The following is a 19,296-nucleotide window of genomic DNA, read 5'->3' as shown; positions in this document are numbered from 1 at the left end:
CTGAGCTAAATCGGAGGATAGACTGCAAAATGTCTGAGTTGTTTTCAAGTACGGTATTGATGTTTTATATAATTTATGACACTCCTCCTACACTGAGCTTCAAGAGGGTAACTTTCTCACTGCATATTAATTTAAAACAGATGTTTTATCAAAACCAACAACAAATTTAAACATTTAAGTGTATGACCTTGGAATCAGGAATGAGATATACATACATACATACATACATACATACATACATATATATATATATATATATATATATATATATATATATATATATCTCTATATATCTCTCTCTCTCTCTCTCTCTCTCTCTCTCTCTCTCTCTATATATATATATATATATATATAATGTGTGTGTGTGTGTCACATGTTAAAATGGTAATAGCTGATCTTACCTAACCTGGCTTTTTTGGTCAGATGACAACAGAAAGAAAACAATGAATTGTTATGAACTGGAATTAATATACCTGTTGTTTAACTTTCAAATTCTGATTGTGTTATTTACTTTAACTGCTTCAGGGTTGCTACGGCATCAATGAATTGTACAAAAAAATAAAAAAATAAAATGTCCCGGGTTTTCATTCTGGAGATCTGGTAAATGAAAATACACGTTTGCTATAAAATGTTGTGTTTCTTTCAACACTGCACACGTGAGACCTACACGGCAAATGGAAGTGTATGACAGCTAAGACTCAATAATGTAATGATGGTATGTGGGCTGACAGTTATAGTTATAAAGTATTAATTATATGCACAAAAACAAAAGTGGCTTACTTTGGATGTTTTACACAAGACATAACAAAAAATAAGCATCCTGCTCAGAACAGTTATTAACCACCAAGTTACCGGACTCGATCTTCTGATTTGAGATTAAAAAAATATTTTCAAATGGCATTTTCTTTAACAAAGACTTATATATAAAAAAAATGCTCTTTAATTAAAACGGGTGAATGGTTTTTTTTCTGCTACTCTATTTTATTTGAATGTACCAGATATTATAAAGGTAAGGTTAGTTACATTTACAAAGCTCTTAATGTTTCAAGGATACGATTACTTTGTGTGTTCATTCTTCATTATACGTCATCTACCAGCAACCAGAGAAATAATTCACGATTTGGCAAAGCACATTCAGCTGAGCAGATGTACTGTTTGGGAGATAAACTATAAAGATACAGCACAGATACTACACACTAGTAAAATATAAATATAATAAGATATAAAAACTATTAATATTATTATGTTTATATATATTTAAAATAAAATAATAAAGCGCTTTTTTTAACGAATCTGCTGTGGTCAAATTAGCACAGAATCTACCTAATCCGCCATGTTGACTGGGAGTGTGTGAATGTAATGTTTTTGACGTGTTCTGGAGTATTTAGACCTTTAGTATTTATTACTAGAATAACAAACTTTAAACAGAGGGTGTATAACTTGTATTGAGAATTGACTGTTGCCGCTGCAGGAATGTATCGTCGCGGCGTGAGTAAGAAGGATCAAAAGGCTGTGAATACTAAGAAGAAAAATGACAGCGGTGGTAAATTTGCCGAGCTGCTGGTGTTCGGATACGCGTGTAAGGTGTTCCGGGACGATGAGAGGGCTCACTACCACGAGCAGGGCAAGCACCTTATCCCATGGATGGGGGACAAGAGCATCATGATTGATAGGTCGGTTTAACAAACGAAAAAGGAAAACTATACCTAATCAACTAATGTAATGCCTTCCAAAAGGACAGATTGGATATGTTGTTTTTCTCTCTCCTTGTATTTTTTTTTAGTTGAGAAATCACTCCTTGACACAACGGCGGACAACAGATTGCCTAGCTTTTTCATAATTTTCGATAAAGCTGAAGACGTAATGCATAAAATATTTGTGAAAGCAAAACTGTACTAACATTAAGATGCGGCGTCCTCTTTTGTGGCTTGGTACAATACTAAACTTTCCGTAGTGTCAGTAAGTTTATATATTAATAGCATCATAGGGCACTTTTTCACAATTGGGTGTTTTGCCTACCTATGTGCTAAATTGGAAGAGGGAACCCCGGTCCAGCAAATGCATGAAATCAGTATAGTATTTTTAAACAGTAAATTATTAAGCCGCTTTTGTAAATGACTAATGGTATAAAACACACAATTGTAATAGAGTTCTAAGTTAGAACACACCTTTTCCATTCCAGAATCCGATCTCTGACCACTACTGGGAAGAGGACGCTTCATCTTACAAGAATCTGCTCTGGTACTTTTAACACTAGCAGTGCTTGCTCAGGATATTTCCCCTGCATTGTAACCTACTATACATTTTAATGTTTTCATAGCTACTGACCTGAAGGCACGTACACATTTTTGTTGCCATGTTAGAATACAGGCCTATTGTGTACACGGTCTGGCAAAGTTGGCTGCTGTTGAAATGAGACCAGAGCAAATTTAAGTTCTGTAAATATAAACAGTAAATTTAAGGAGGTTCATTTTGTTTCGTTAGCCAGCCCTACCTACCTTCACAACTTCTTTAACATATAGTGGCAACCAGGACTCATGTACAGAAGTCATGGCATGGGACTGCATTCTAAATACAATAAATTCAGCTTGCATTTTGTAGGTACCATTATTGCATGTAAATATTTCCTTTTAAACAGTCTACAAAAGTAAAGCTTTGATATCGCAGAAAGTTTCCTTAATGATTAATGGTAGGAACACCCAATATCATTTTAACAATGAATGTTGTTTGGAGGAGACCATACAGTAACAAGATAAAGGCATCTAAAATTAGTAACAATTGAGGAATGTTATCCAGAAGTATCAACCCCCTACCTACAAAATACTAATAAAGTAAATATTTTCATATGTAGTCTCCATAGCCATGTACTCCAGCTTTATTTAAAATAAATAAGTAAACTTTAGACTGGCCCTAGATCTGTTTGCCATTAATGATAGTGAACCTTCTTAATCTGCATGTAGCAGTACTTGTTTCCAACGTGTGTGTCTCTCTATCACGTAATCCAGACCTTATTTCCTCAGCGAAATGGCTAGGGATCAAGCCTAGCCCTGATTGGCTCATCAGCGCCTGCACCTTTCTTTTGCCGAAGAACTCTGGACTGAGAGGTGGGATAGCGGAGTGAACGCAGGGAAATTTCGTCCGTTTCGTTCTAACGGATAGGTATTTATGTGCTCGGGTTTGTGTGGATGTACATTTTTTTTTCATTTGTAGAGGAAAGAAAATACTTTGCCCCAAGTTAAACAGAAAGGAAAAAAAAAAACAGGAATGGTTGATTGAACCGTGTAAGGTAAGCTGGGAGAGTCCCCCCCCCCCCCCCATGCAGGGTTTCTGTTTAGCACAGTTTGTATAATGCAGTTTTATCAGGCATTTCTCTTCCAGAAGTAATTCCTTTTATTCATTAAAAAAAATATGTATTTATTTTTAAGTTAGGTTTCTGTCCTGCGCTTCGTAGAAATTGTACCGTATTAATGTGTGCTGTATTTTGCTATAAAAAAATAATTGAATTGCAATAGTACTTCCATTATTCTTTACTTTTAGGATCCCCTTAAGGGTAAGTATGTGGTGTTCTAAAAGCAGTATGATTCACTAAGTTAACCCTAAATTTCGTTTTCCAGGTACGATGGCCGCGGGCATTTACATGACCTCTCTGAATACGATGCAGAATCATGGAATCGCGACTACCATCTCTCAGAGGAGGAGGCCAGAATCGAGGCCCTGTGTGATGAGGAGAGGTATTTAGCCTTACATACGGACTTGCTTGAGGAAGAGGCAAGGCAAGGTACTACACACAGAGGAAACTTTCTTTACAGCACACGTTTTTCTTTGTCTGAGGACTGTACTTGCCTGCGTACAAAAAGTGTTGTTTTTGACCCACCAGTTGCTATGTACTCACTTGTTTGTGATCTGTTTAACAGTAGCCATTCGGAAAGGAAAAGGAGACCTTGCAATTCTCACTGGACACCAGGATTTATTTTTTATTTTTTATTTTTTAATGCAAAACAAAGTCCTCCTTGGGCTTTACAGAGCAAACGGGACTGCACTTGTAATAACGATAAACAATATTGCAATACACAAGAGCGTGTCTCGGTTGATAAGTGACATTTGGCTTTTCTAAGCCAGTTACTCCGGGGTTAAAAAGATTTTAAAAAATGTAAGCACCCCTGTCCTTGATGGGATCTGACAAATCTTACAGTCCTCTTCTTTACAGTGACTTATTTACATGAGTATGATCATTTATTTTATTGATTATTACATCATTAATGACATACAACTAAATATGTGCAAGTATATGCACATGCTGGCTAACTATATTAAGTAACACAACAGCCAGCTGAAAAAAATACTATACCTTTCTTACAAACTGCATCTGGGATCATTGAACAAAACGCCTCAGGACAACAGTAGGTTTGTTTAAACCTTTCCGGACAGAAAAATGGGTTGGTTAGATAATGCCACAGACAGGTAAATATTTTAAAGGCTACCTGAAGTTTTTTGAATCATGATGGATCTGCACAGCTGTGAATCTCAAATGCTTCGGTCATTCACCAGTGAACTCCGCATCGTTGGAAGTTTGTGACTAGGAATCAGGGATTATGTGGAATATATTTGTGATGCTCATTTAAAAAATAGTTTTTGCATTGCACAAACTGTGTTACTAAATGTGTTTTTTATTATCGTCTAGTCGCTGTGCTGTATATCATTTTCTAATTGTGTTACTCCTTTCTAATTTCAAGAGGAAGAATATAAGCGCCTGAGTGAGGCCTTGGCTGACGAGGGCACCTATAACGCAGTGGGGTTTCAATATAGTGCTGATTACTACGACCCCTCACAGCCCACAGAAGAGGAGGAGTTAGCCAAAGAGGCTGGTAAGTGAATCCGGCAGCCACAGTGGCAGTTATTTTACAATAAGCTTTATGGTATGCTATCGTTTTCCTTCATACTAGAGAACAATCCTACCCCAGAGTTACTTTCAATATCAAAGGAGTGTGTGTGTGAGAAGAAAGGATCAGCAGACCCTGCCTGCATTACACTCGCTTGTTGTTTTCTTCCTATTCAATGCATGCCACTTGTATTTGTACTACTGCACAGCTTGAATGCACCAACTAATATTCTGTTTAAGCAAATCATTTTTTTTTACTGTTGTTGTTGTAAGTGCAATGGGGATTGCTTGTTAATGAACTAGCAGGAGTAAAAGTGTATTGTGTGTAAAAAATAGTCATGGTCTTCATTTACTGTTTGTGTGCTTTATGATAATGTCTCTTATAATCAGAACCTATACAAAGAAGCCATGAGTTACAACTCTTTTGCTGTGTAAAAATGCTTAAAAATAGCATAATTAACTTTGGGTAGGATAACAATTACATAATTGGTCGTCAGCACCACAAAGCTTAAAAATTACAGAGCCGATGTAACCTCCCTTTGCAGTAGCTCAACAGTAAGCTAATGTTGGGACTGCAAAACAGGAGGAATGCTTTTGATTTGACTTACTCATGTAATTACCCTTCTGCAAGTATATTGTGGCGTGATGAATGCACACCTGCCTCATTGTTAAATTTAGTGCTTTCCAATACAGGATAGCAGTTTTTCAGAGGGAGTATTCCAGAGTTCTGACAGACCTCCAAAGTACTGAGGACGGGTTCTAGATTGAACATATGATAATTAAAATTGACAGTTTAGAACCCCACAGTTCTAATGTTCTAATCTGTCAAACAAAAAAGAAAAAAATCTTCATGTATTTGAACAGAGTAATGAATGTCGACTACTGATAAGTAGTAAGGTTTGGCTTAATTAAACTTGCCCACTCTTTCTGTATGAGAAAATCTACATTTCCACCCTGCGTCTAGCATTCCATAGACAGTACTACCTTATGCGGGCTTTTGCACTTTGTGTTTGTAATCCCAGAATACATTTTTATTTCAATGTGATTCTTTATAACGGATTATTGAATTGTACCAATTTTAATAAGAATATTGCAATCTTAAATTGGAACTGCTGAAAGGCAACTGATTGATTCCTAATTACAATTTATTACTTTTTTATTGATTAGCATGAATGCGATGATAACTAGTAATCACATCCTGGTGTATATATATTGCTTTATGCACGGTAAATGATTCCTAGGAAGCCATACTTAATTTTGATGTATTTCTTTGTTAATGTAACAGTAATGCATAAATGAGAAAACAGAAAATAAATGTTCTATAAAAGTTTCCCATGCACGTGATTATACATTTAGCGTAAAAAAAAAAAATAAACCCAGTACCAGGATTTGGGGGATTATGTCCCATGTTAAAAGCAGGGGGCTATAACATTGGCTTTGCACTAAAGATGATGACTCACGTCTGAGCTGTAGCAGTGAAATGACACTCAAAGTTAGTTGTTTTCATGGCAGGGGTTGCAGAATGCTTTTATTATATAGATATATATATATAAATTACTCCCTATAATAGCACTTTAATATGCTGAATAATTTATTGCAATGCATTAGGTATCGGATCACGAACACAAACATATACAGGCTTGCCTCCATTTCTAAATTCAAGTCAAAATTAAAACGGATACTAAGTTTCGGCACTGACTAAGTGATTAATAAGAAGATGTAATTAAGCTTGAATTTTTTGTCGTGACAATGACTGTTCAGTTTTTGAATGTCAATGTTGTGTTCTTTAATCAATCCTAAAAATGTCTTCCATTATCCTTTGCAAGGCAATGGTTTAAGGACGAACTTGCATCTAGGATGGTAGAGGGTTCTAGTTTTATTAAATGCTCTCGGCACCCCTAGTGAGCGCAGCATGCATTTTAATTTTCCAAACGACCTGCCCAGACATTTTTATCCCAAATCTGTAAACAGAATGCTTTTAAACCCACCTGAGTCAAAAGATTATAAATCAAAGTTGAGATTTTTTTGTAAAGCATTTAAATGAATGTTTATTAGGAAGTCCAAAATAGCACAGTACTATCACTTTTAACCCTTCAGTAATATATATGAACACATTATAGGTGATCTGTTGAGTTTTTAATAAGGGTAGGTAATGCTTGGCATGTTGAAGGGTTTAATTGGATACTGTTTTATTCTGCACAGCAGAACAGGAACCAGAAGAGAGTGAAGAGCCATTCATTGCACCCCCTGGACTCAGTGTAGCCCCTGATGTGGAGCTGGTAAGCACATTAACTTCTTTTTTTATTGTTATTTTTAATTGTTGGCAACAGTCTATTTTGTTTAATTTCCTTTTAGTGCCTTCATTTTAATGCAAACCTTATTTGTCTTTGTCTTAAAGCTACACTATGTAGAATTTGCAGAGCCATATGCAGCAGTGTGTTATTGATATCTGTACTCTTGCATGCATCAGCTTCTTCTGACAGCAGCTCTACTTGGCTGATGCTGTTTTACAGTATGTGACTTGGTTATAACCAAGGACTTTTCTATTCTGAGTGTGTCTGCCCAGCAACATTGCAAGTAAAAAAAATACATTACAGGTCAGCACTGTATTTAATCCTGATTACTTAGAATGAAGACATTTTGCTGTGATGCGTTGGGGCTTCCTAATTATGTTACATCCTTTTCACACTACTAAAACAATTCCTTTTGCAAAAGTGTCAAATCCCCTTTTAATTTATAAAAATGATTTAGTTTTCACTGGAGGTGTACACATTCCAAAGGTTAAATGCCTGGATATTACAGATGAACTGCTACCTTAGTTCTGGATTAATGATAGATAATGTGATCTACTGTAAAGCTTTTTGTTACATTTTTTATTAAGATCCCTTGTTTGATTTCTGTTTCATATACTAAGCAGTTAGCCCTATCAGATCCAAATGTTTTTTTTTTTTTTTCTTCCTAAATACTTCCTGAGGGATCAGTCCTAAGGAACTTTAAGCCTGAATGGTTGATACTACCTGCAGTTCTTGCAATGGGATTTTGATAGTCTCTGCAGAATCCTTGAATTGTTACACTTGAAACATCCAATTAGTAAAGCAGGCTTCATTCTTTGAACGTGTGCTTTGAATTATTAATGTACAATTTTATAAGGCATATACAAGAATAAAAGACCAGCAAAGGAGGCGATTGGCAGCCTGTACATCTACCGCAATGAATATAATAGAAAAAATAAAGCTATTTATCCTATTAATTGCTGATTTATAGCAGTTAACTTATTGATGTGAACCCATATAACTGTCGGCATACAACCACAATTACTTTCAAGGTTCAGTGCTGTTTAAAAAGGTCAAGCCCTATTTAACACAGACCTGCTGTTTGCAAGAATTTGAGTTTTTGCCATTTGAATTATTGAGCTTCTCTGCATTTGTACTGTACTCTGTGTGAAAATGCCAATTCTCAGAAATCCAAATTGGACTTTGTAGTGTACGTACAGCCCTGCCGAGCTGTACCTGCTTGGGATACAGCAAGAATGTATTTGTTAAAGTTTCAAGCAAACAGTAAAGAGATGCACAAGTTGCCTGAAGTGCAGCTGATTTACAGTACATGCATTATAAGAACGTGAATTGGGAAGTGTAACTGTAGTTTGACATGCATGAGCTGCTAAGACATTTAATGTTTTAAATCGTAGTGTCTTTTTTTTCTTCTTTTTCAAAGCCACTGTTGCTCAAAAAAATTATGTTTTTTTCAGTTGTGTGTGTTAGAAATCTACAGTTATACATTTTGGACCTGCAAGTGTCTTGTACACAGGCTTGCATGTCCTTGTTTTTGTAATATAATTTATTTAATCATAATGCATGGGCATTTATCATTTTCTTCCGATATAAAGCTACATTTTCAAGTGCTCCTTGCAAAAATGTACTCCTGAATTATTTTTTTCTCCCCCACCCCCCATTTAGCCTGCAACAACTAAAATGCATGCAATCATTGAGCGCACAGCCAGTTTCGTCAGCAAACAAGGAGCTCAGTTTGAGATCATGCTGAAAGCCAAGCAGTCCCGGAACTCCCAGTTTGATTTCTTGCGCTTTGATCACTACCTGAACCCTTACTACAAGCACATCCTGAAGGCCATGAAGGAGGGCAGGTACATCTCGCAGACTGAGACCAAACCAGACGAGAACCAGAGTAAGTGTTTGCAGGTTCGAGCCTTTCAGAGGCCTGCAAGAACATACAGCATTAACACTGCAGTCAGCTCATAAGCCATTCCAGAGAGTGCTCCCCTTGAGGCAGTCTGATTTTAAAGTAACAGAATTTGTAATGCTTTTGTTTTTTGGTTTCAAAGGGACTTGTAAAGATTTTGTTATTGTAGCACAAGCTACTCTTTCCGTGCAGGCAGTTTCAGTGCAGAATCTTAATAGCAAGCTTAACATGGTGTTGCATGTGGAAAAGAAAGTCCAGATTCCATCAACAAAAAGAGCCTGCAGATCACTAATTGTAATCTTTTAATCTGCACATAATTCATGCAGGTCCCTAGGCACCTATCAGTTTGAAATGATTTTTGAATAGAACTGAAAAAAACATATTAATAATCCAGTGCACCAAGCAGTTAAGTTTTTCTGTTCTATCTAGGCTTAAACAGGAAAGGACATAACTAATCTATCTTAAAGGAGATTCCTATTAAACACAGTAGATACTTCATATCTGATAAAGGTAAAGATTTGTATCTTAACAAATTAAGATAAAACGTGATTAATAAGAATCATTCTTTTACAAAGGTCGTTTAGTGCATTGCAATCAACCAATGTTGTTGTTTTTTCGTATCGTTGATTTCTTTCTTTTCTGATTTTCAGATTCTGGAACAGATGACACAGACGATGATGAAGATGGGTGTTACCTTCATCCCAGTCTCTTTGCCTCTAAAAAGTGCAACAGACTTGAAGAACTTATGAAGGTATTTTTTTGTTTTTGTTGTATATTAATTAACTATATAACTGTCTAGGAGAATTCAGTTCATTTCTTAGGGTCAATCTTGCAAGAAAATGAATAAGCAGACTCCCATTTTCTTCTGTCTGAAGAGTTCACTATAGATTGTTTACTAATTGGGTGCATGTCCCTTACAAGCAAAATACATTCCAGTGGGTATTAGATTTCAGTAAGTCATTCTTTTTCTGAGCATAATTACTGATTTAAATGAAAGGGTTTGAATTCAGAGTCATGTCTGAACCATGATTTAGTACTTCGGCAATATGCGCATTGCTTATGTGTAGTAGGGTAGAATAGAATTGTGTTGTAATACTATATTTCTTTCTCTGCAAACTGGTATTATTATTTGTATTCCAGAAACCAAAATATATATTTATTTTTTTGTTGGTGTTGAGGAGGGACATTTGTACTGCAACCAGTTAGTGTACAGATTTCTGTTGCTTGGAAGTAGACTGTTGGGTTTTAAGTTCGGGTTAGTAAGCACTGGTATGTGAAACCACACAGAAAAATATTTTATTTGTATTCCAGCCATTGCAAGTAATGGATCCAGACCACCCTTTGGCAGCCTTGGTCCGGAAAGCCCAGCAAGACAACAATGCAGCAACAAAGAAAGCAGAAGAGAGTTTGGCAGCAGCAGCAGCAGCAGCGGCGGCCTCAGCAACCGCACAAGCAGAGTACCCTACAGACCGTGAGTATACTGTCTATACTAAAAGAAAGGCACGGTGCAGTTATTACTCACAAGAACAGAAGCGCCGTCATCTTATGCTCTGCAGGTATCTAATGCTATGCAAAATAAATGATGATATTGAGTCATTCTTTTTTTTTTTTTTTTTTTTAAGTTGAGTTACCATCTCTGAATATGATCATTCACTCACCTGCTGTTGCTCCTGCTGCCACGAAGCAGTTTGAATAAACTATCTGCTTTTAAGTTGGGTTTTTTCAGAGAAAAACACATTCTTAGTGTGACGCTCTAAGAATTTTTTTTTTTTTCCCCCCTCAAATTATATGTTAATATGGATTCCAGTTTCAATTATTTGCTCTTTCCTTAACACTAGATATCATACAGCAACTGACTGAATACCCAAGACTGGTACAGTGCTTGTCTGTACTGTTTTTTTCACCCCTTTGGTCTGATGTGGTCTCTGGTTCCTGGGTTGAGTTAACAGCTTTATAAACCTCCTGTTGTTATTTATGAAATTAGTGGAATTTCAGTGCCTCAGAAAGGCTTTGCTCTCTAGCTGGATCAATTAGATTTTCCCTCTGTGCAGTTCTTTTATGAACTGTGATTGATTTCAAAATCTGTTGCTCTGCGGAAAGTCTCGCCTGATTGCAGGCAGTTAGATTCCAGCAGGCGAGGATTGAAATTACTCTGGAATATGAGATTTAAAAGTGTTTATTGGTATATATATATATATATATATATATATATATATATATATATATATATATATATATAAACATATAAACATGCATGCGCATGCAGCAGTGTGGAGTAGTGGTTAGGGCTCTGGACTCTTGACCGGAGGGTCGTGGGTTCAATCCCAGGTGGGGGACACTGCTGCTGTACCCTTGAGCAAGGTACTTTACCTAGATTGCTCCAGTAAACACCCAACTGTATAAATGGGTAATTGTATGTAAAATAATGTGATATCTGTATAATATGTATAATTTGATATCTTGTAACAATTGTAAGTCGCCCTGGATAAGGGCGTCTGCTAAGAAATAAATAATAATAATAATAATATATATATATATTAAACCTCATCTTGATGAACCAGGATGTTAAATATGAGCCCAGAATTTAGGGAGATTATGTTTTTGATTTCTGTGGAAGACTTGCTGATTGAATAGTTGAGCAGAAACAGCACGCTCTTTATTGTTCTTGTAAGGTAACTTCTACTTGTTGACGATGAACATACAAAAATAATCTTTGAAGAAAGCATCTCGGTCAAGATTTTTATTTGATATGTTAAAAAGCATACATAGCCACAGTTTTTATTTTTGTATTTTTTGTTGTGATATTTTGTTACAACTGTGGTTGTCTACCGATGTAAAGATAAGTTACCGATGTAAAGATAAGTTATTCATATGTGCCTATCGCCAGCATTTTCATTTTAATTCTGTTAGTCTTGAAAGAAAATGTAAATGTGGTCCAATTTTGTTATGTGCTACCCTGTCCTATTTAAATGTCTGCAGATAAGGAGTTATTGAGGTGTGAACTGTGGCTTATCTCTTGAGTGGAACATGATTTCTATTAAAATGATGTCAAAGATGTTCTTCGTATCCTGCAGTAGCTACCTTTTAGCATTTCATTGTGGCACTGCTGTGCTGTACATGTGCTTGGTAATTAAAGCTACCTCTTCATGCTATCATTTCATTGGTCATTGTAGTCTGCATAAATGAACAGAATGCATTATTTTAAGTGATTCTTCAAACATTCATGTTTAGTTAAAAATACAACTAAAACACTAAAGTCATTTTGAAATGGCATATGATGTGTTACTGGATTTGTTTAATCTTATTATTTCCTGTATTTTTCCATTTCCAAAATCAATTTTAGTATACTGTTATACTAATATAATGGTAGTCATTCTTGTGTGAGAACTTTTATGTTACAGGCAGTATACATTCCAGTGCGTACCAGATCATTATTTCAGATTCCATTGTATTTAGGTTGATGACTTGAATAAGAAAATCAATTTTCCTTTGTAGTAGTTGGCATGATCAGCAGTAGTACAGCTTTGACTGTATAAACAATCTGGTTAAAATGCTAGTCCACTGCAGATGCTCCCAAACTAGTGGCCTGGAAATATGTACTCATTTGTAATGACAGTATGTCCAGGGAGTAATGCAGAGAAATGTGTGGGTAAACTGTTTGTCTTTTTTCTAAAGAAACTAAAAAGCTATTAAGCCAATTTATGGAAAAAGTGAAGTCGATTACTTGTCTTAGATCATAAAAAATGACTTGACTTCACATGGAATGATCCATACAAAACAGGGATTGGTGTAAGGCTTACTGAACGAGTTCATTGATGAGTGCTTAAATCTGTCTTGGCTTTCATTTATGCGAATGTTGACAGTGTTGTCCCATTTCCTGATTTAAGAGTCATCTGTGTTTAGAAACCAGTGCTGCTGTTGTAGTCTCCCATATTATTATCAAGTGTCCGATATAATGTATCACAACAAACATTGCAGGAAAAATACTTGTGTGTAAAACATTTTTCAAACTTGCCCGCAGCATGCATAACTTGTCTCTCTGCTCGCTGTTGGAGCTTTTGAAGTGCAAAGGTCTGGGATTGTTTTCAGCTGCAGACATGATGAGTAATCAACAACTGGCAATCCTCTCTGTGGAGTTGTTCTCTGATTCTTATACAGCTCCTCCAGCAAAAGAAAATAGTTTGGGCAAAAATACGGGATTACTTGACAGCAAAATGCAGAAAAATGATAATACCCATAGTTGTATTTTTTTAAACAAAAAGTTCTCTGTGTACATGGATGAAGCAGCAATGCTATTTTTGCACTTCCTGATCTGTGTACTCCAATGTTTTGATACATATGCCTTGTGCTAACCCCATTTGTAGCTGCCTCTTTCCATCTTATGCAGCAGCACAGAGTTAAACATTTGTAGTGAGAGTTGAAAAGTTTAATCCCATCGCCTGGATAAATCTTTAATTGGTTCTCGAAGGTTGTTGTGGTTGACCTTTCTAAATTGGGGTGGGTGTCTATCAAGAATACATAGTGTCAGGAGACGTTATTTGCAAATCAGCACAACTACTGGCACTTAGTCAGCAAATATATTTTGGTCACAATTTGTTGGCAAAAAACGTTCGACAGTGCTTGCTGTATTATAAAACAATGCTGTGGATATTTTATTTTTCTCACGTTGTAACACTTCAAAGTTTTTGATTGGTTTATTAATGGTCTAATTGTAACCTGTTTTAATTACAATGATTACACATTACAATTGTAAATTATGATTGTGTTAATCGTATTTTATATTTAAAAAAAAAAAAAGCCTTCTGTATTTGCCGTAGACTATTAAAAAAATCTGTTCACTTTAATAATACAACACACATGGCACATGAGCATTATGCACAGCCCCTGTGCTTAACAGAAGATACTATTTCTTCAGTCAGTATTAGTTGAGCAGTGGCTTAAAAATAACATTTAGTTGAAATCAACACTTCTTTTTTTTTTTTTTATAGCAACAGTAGCTGCAATGTATTATGGGTCCTACATGCTGCCTGATGGGACCTACTGCCTTGCCCCTCCTCCTCCCGGGGTAGACGTCAACGCCTACTACAGCTCTCTGCCCGCTGGAATTTTACCAACCTCTTCAGGAGTGGTGGCCCCTCCCCCTCCGGGCACCACACCCCCACCTCCCCCGGCTGCAGTCGAGGTCTCCAGTAGGACAGTTTCTACTCAAGCAGCCACTGTGCCAACAAGGTGCGTCACTAAGCTTGTTAAAATAGTAGTAGCTAACAAAATCACCTTTATTCACTGTATGTGTCTGTGCAGATTTGAAAGAAACACATGGTGTGTGTGTTTATATATATATATATATATATATATATATATATATATATATATATATATATATATATATATATATATATATATATATATATATATATATATATATATATATATAACTACTTCTCATTTAATTATATTATCTTTTGTTTTTCAGTTCCCAAGCCCCAGTTGCTGCCATTATTCCCCCGCCTCCAGACACCCAGCCTGTCATTGACAAGCTTGCTGAGTATGTTGCAAGGAATGGGTTAAAATTTGAAACCAGTGTCCGTGCCAAGAATGATACAAGGTGAGGATAAAGGCTGTGCTGGATATTGCTACAATTTATTGTACCATGTGTCGGGGTCTAGGGTAAATCCACATTCCTTTTCAAATTGTATTACCAAAACTATATTCTTGTTTTGTTTTGCTGTATCTTTTGTTATTTTCTATATTGTTTGAGAGGGGAGGGGGGGGGGTCCTAAATTAATAATAATAATATGTTATTAATAGCTGTTTGTTTGCCAATTTTTGGAGAGCAGTAAAAAACAAATAAATAAAGCTCTTTCTTAACGGAAACCAACAGTGGCATGTAGTTGAAATGCTTAAAATATTGTAGTTCAGTTCTCTATTCTTTAACTAGGACACTATTACAACTAAACTGGGCTGGTATGATGAGCTACCTGCCTAAGAGAAAAGGAAAAACTTTAAATGTGGGAATACAAACTGGCTGAAAGGCAGAAACTTGCTCTAAATATTGGTTTATAGCAAGAAACACAACATCCCAGGGACCAATTGTGCTTTAAAACACGGGGTCATTTAACAGATGCCTGAAGCAGTTTCATTTCATTTTTCTCCACTTTGTTAGGTTTGAATTCCTGCAGCCCTGGAACCAGTATAATGCATATTATGAATTCAAGAAGCAGTATTTCCGCCTGAAGGAAGGAGGCAGTATGATAGAGGTACACTTTTTACGTTTACTAATCTAGTATTCTTTCTTTTGGGAAATGAAGAGAGCAGAGTCTGTCCAACGGTAGACGGTAAATTGCTGCTTTGTCGCTGTGCTTAGTAATGTTGCAATGCCTTTGTAGGTAATCCCTCTTATAAACTCTTAGTGGCTTTGGCCATGGGTATTTCTGTCATTGTAGACAACCTTGATGATACTCGGGATTTCTGTTGCTGGAAAATGTGAAGTAATTGCATTTTGTAGGTTTACCCTCTCAAAGTGGTTTCCGTCTGCCATAGGGGACAAGTTGAAAGCGATTTTAAAACTGTCCAGTTAGTTTCTATCATCGCGGTTTAAATTGGGCTCTCGGTGCTACGAGTTTGGAATGCTGATGAGAGAAATTGCTTCTGTCTAGCCGTTCTATTGACAAAAGTGACATAGCAAGCCGTCCATGTGTAAGTGACACACAGTGACGTATGGTTAGGCCTATCACAGATATTTATTGTTTCACTGTAATATTCTTTGATTTGGGGTACCCTGAATGAATGTGGGGAGAGAGCAGTGTCATATGATTTCCCCTATAAACATCCTGTAGCAGGTTGAATTATATACTATAAACTGTGGCAGTCCAAATACAGCCACAGACCCAGATGAGATTGAGTTGTTCACATTGATTCCAGTGGAAATGGAGAAAAGGCATGAATGGAAGGCAGTTTTAAATACAGATGTTAACCATGCTTTGCATACTGTTTGTAAACAGTTACGTACACTTAAGCATATGTCTTGGCAAGAACATTGTAACCAACGCAATACAGTTTTGTGAAATGAGCATTTTAAAGTTAATATCAAATTATTAATCTTATGTTTTTTTTCGGGTTTGGGATTTTTTTTTGTTATATATACAATGCATCACTTTTGTTAAGAAGAGATGATGTTGGTACACACAAAGCAGCAGCTACAGTATTTATTATTATTTATTTCTTAGCAGATGCCTTTATCCAGGGCGACTTACAATGGTTACAAGATATCACATTATTTTTACATACAATTACCCATTTATACAGTTGGGTTTTTACTGGAGCAATCTAGGTAAAGTACCTTGCTCAAGGGTACAGCAGCAGTGTCCCCACCGGGGATTGAACCCACGACCCTCCGGTCAAGAGTCCACACTGCTGCCCAGGATTCATTTTAGAAAGCGCAGAGAACATATATAATGAAGTCGTGCCTTTTAATCTACTTTTTTCTGTAGAAGATACCACGTATGACATTGTAAAGCCATTACAGAGAATGCTAGTCATTAGAGCAAATGAGCCCGACGCTCCTTTTGCATTGAACAACAAAATAAGCTGTTTTGTAGCTCACAAAGAAAATAATCTGTACGAAACCATACATTTTGTTTTGTTTTTAACTCTCTAATAACTGTCAATGTCAATTCTTCGGCTTTGGCTGTGTGTAGTAATCATGCCCTCTAGCTCCATTCTTGCCCTTGACTGCTTCAGGCATTTAAGTTCAAAGTTCTTTGTCCCCCACGGTTGCAGTAAACCTTTTAAGGGGAATGCCTTTACCTTCTCACTTGTCTTTCAGAGTCATTATTATTCTCAAGGCACAAATGGTGCAGTGCATTAAGCTGTTTCCCCTCCCCAGCCATCCATCCCTGGATTTAAATAACCGTACATGTATCCCTGTTCACCCAATTAAAATCTGAAACATAAAAATGAAGCTGTGAATCACTTCTTTTTAAATAGTTTGTTTTCTTCCTTTTTTTCCTGACAGTTTGCAGGTTTCTAGCCTGTGTTTTGTAACTAAAAGCTTCGACTCACACATTTAATTCATTAATCATGTTGATCAACTAAATGGATTTAGCAATTAATGTATAGTTAATTAAGGTAACTCACTATGGATATTATAAAATCTGTCAAATAATTTATTCTCTACGTTTCTAGAGAGCTTCACTGTTAATGACACATGCTCCTACGACATTTAATTACTTCAATTTACTTTAAAACCTTTCCTTAGCATTTTAACAACACCATTTGCACGTCCTGTCCCGGAATACTTCTGATTAGGTCTGCAAATGAAGGCTGGAAGTGTGTAAAGCTACATGCGTTACAATAAGCTGAACAAAGTGTCCAAGCAGCTAACTCCACAGGAGGAAAGCATTAAGGATTTTCACAGATTTGTGATAAGTTGGTTGATTCACTTTGAAAAATCATAGGGTATTCAACAGCAGTAGCTTGAATTGTAGAATTATTAGTCTGTAGCTTTTTTTTTTTTTCTTGATCATCAGATTGATTAGAAAAACAGATTTTTAGAAGGTAGTTGGCGCATTGTGCAGGAGGTTATGAAGTTCGTGCCATTTTTGTTAATACAGCTTTCGGCTTTTTTGAGTAACATGTTTTGAAGATGTAAGGGGTGTGGGTTTTTTTTGTTTTTTTTTATAAATTGACCTTCCTGTTTTCTGCATTTTTAAATCATGTCTTTTTTATTCCATCTGTCTAAATTCTATGATGTCAGTCAATATGAGAGAAAGATCATGACTTAGCATTAAAATGATTGTCAGGAAATGTGTTTATGCAGCTGCCAACAACTATTAACTTCAACACTGTGCTTGACCTCGGAGCATGCTTTTAAAGTTGTGTGTTCTACTGTTCCTCCAATTAGGTTCAGGCATGCTGGTGAAGTACAGAATTGAAATGTGACGAGGGAGGACTCTGCATTGTTGGATGCAAGTAAACAGCAGACCAATTTCTCAGCAGACAAGTCTCTGCATGTAAATGGCAAATAAAGTGGGCTGGTGTTGTGCGCTTTTTATATCATATTTTGTCTTGGTTATAGTAGGAACATAAAATGTTGGGGGTAATCGCATCTATTTTGCAGACAAGTCTTTTTTTAGTAGTACGGTCATGCACTGTCAAGTGTATTGCAGGAAGGGTAAGCTGTCAGGCTTTCAGCAGACGCTCTTTGTTATGGCCCTCATTTAAAAAATGAGGATCCTTGGGCATTTAAGTTCAATTGTTTCAATCTTTGGCCATATTAACAATGGGTCTTTTTCATATATCCATTTTACTTTATCTTTACAAACCATTCCCTGTGATCTGAGATTCCCCTTGGATGATACCTCCAAGGGTGCTTTGTTGTTCACAAACTAGTTTCCCTTTGTGCTGCTCCCCGCGACGAAGAGATTGTCTGTTACACTCTGAGATTGAGACAAATGCAGATAGAAATAGGATAGAAATTGCTGCTTTAAACGCTGCAATATGTTTGTTTGACCTTCTCTGTTTAACAGCATCGATGGAATTTAGATACAGTGACAATCTATAGATAGAGTGAATGGTTTTTGGAGGATCTCGGCTCTTCCTTTTAGATGCATCATCCAGTTCAGTTTTTATCCAGTGTTTCTGCTTCTGAACGCAGGCATTTTTTGTATTACTACATTTTCATTCTATAGCTTAACGGGTATTGTCCAGTTAAAAAACAAAAACAAAAACAAAACACCCTGCTAATAGTAATGAGAGACCACACGCTTTGAGATGTATTCTTCACATTTAGTACATTTTACATCCTGGTTTAAAAAACAATTTAGAGATGATATTTCCTTTTCATTAGATAAAATCGATCTGTATGTTCACTAAAGCCTCCATTTCTAGTTATTTCAGTCACCACAGATTATTGGTATCATCTTAACTGTTCTGTGGTCACAGTGATAACTTTCAGTCCTATTTCATTAACTGTTAATTATCATCTTCTTTGTTTATTTAGCAGGCACCTTTATCTAAGGCAGTTTACAGAGACTAGGGTGTGTGAACTATGCATCAGCTGCAGAGTCATTTACAACGTCTCGCCCGAAAGACGGAGCACAAGGAGGTTAAGTGACTTACTGTGGGTCACACAATGTGTCAGTGGCTGAGCTGGTATTTGAACCGGGGACCTCCTGGTTACAAGCCCTTTTCTTTAACCACTGGACCAGCAGCAACCATTC

At 36.4% G+C, this 19,296-nt stretch overlaps 1 protein-coding gene across 11 annotated transcripts in view; it reads left to right on the top strand.

Annotated features, from left to right (window-relative positions):
- Nucleotides 1–1,314: 1,314 nt before the first annotated feature.
- LOC131699048 (splicing factor, suppressor of white-apricot homolog) overlaps nt 1,315–19,296 on the top strand; it is a 38,878-nt gene continuing 20,896 nt past the window's right edge. For 2 of the 11 annotated variants that reach the window (XM_058994598.1, XM_058994591.1), the window contains exons 1-10: nt 1,531–3,286; nt 3,615–3,731; nt 4,734–4,865; nt 7,082–7,158; nt 8,836–9,061; nt 9,727–9,827; nt 10,388–10,547; nt 14,065–14,305; nt 14,550–14,681; nt 15,240–15,333. In XM_058994598.1, the coding sequence (XP_058850581.1) occupies nt 3,620–3,731; nt 4,734–4,865; nt 7,082–7,158; nt 8,836–9,061; nt 9,727–9,827; nt 10,388–10,547; nt 14,065–14,305; nt 14,550–14,681; nt 15,240–15,333 (1,275 nt within the window). In that variant the 5' untranslated portion in view covers nt 1,531–3,286; nt 3,615–3,619. The other 9 variants (XM_058994593.1, XM_058994594.1, XM_058994589.1 and 6 more) reach the window with 9 other exon arrangements.

Source organism: Acipenser ruthenus, chromosome 21, assembly GCF_902713425.1.
Source record: "Acipenser ruthenus chromosome 21, fAciRut3.2 maternal haplotype, whole genome shotgun sequence".
In the NCBI taxonomy this organism is placed as follows: domain Eukaryota; kingdom Metazoa; phylum Chordata; class Actinopteri; order Acipenseriformes; family Acipenseridae; genus Acipenser; species Acipenser ruthenus.
The sequence above is the reverse complement of the archived record's forward strand: the minus strand, read 5'-3'. Positions and strand labels throughout refer to the sequence as shown.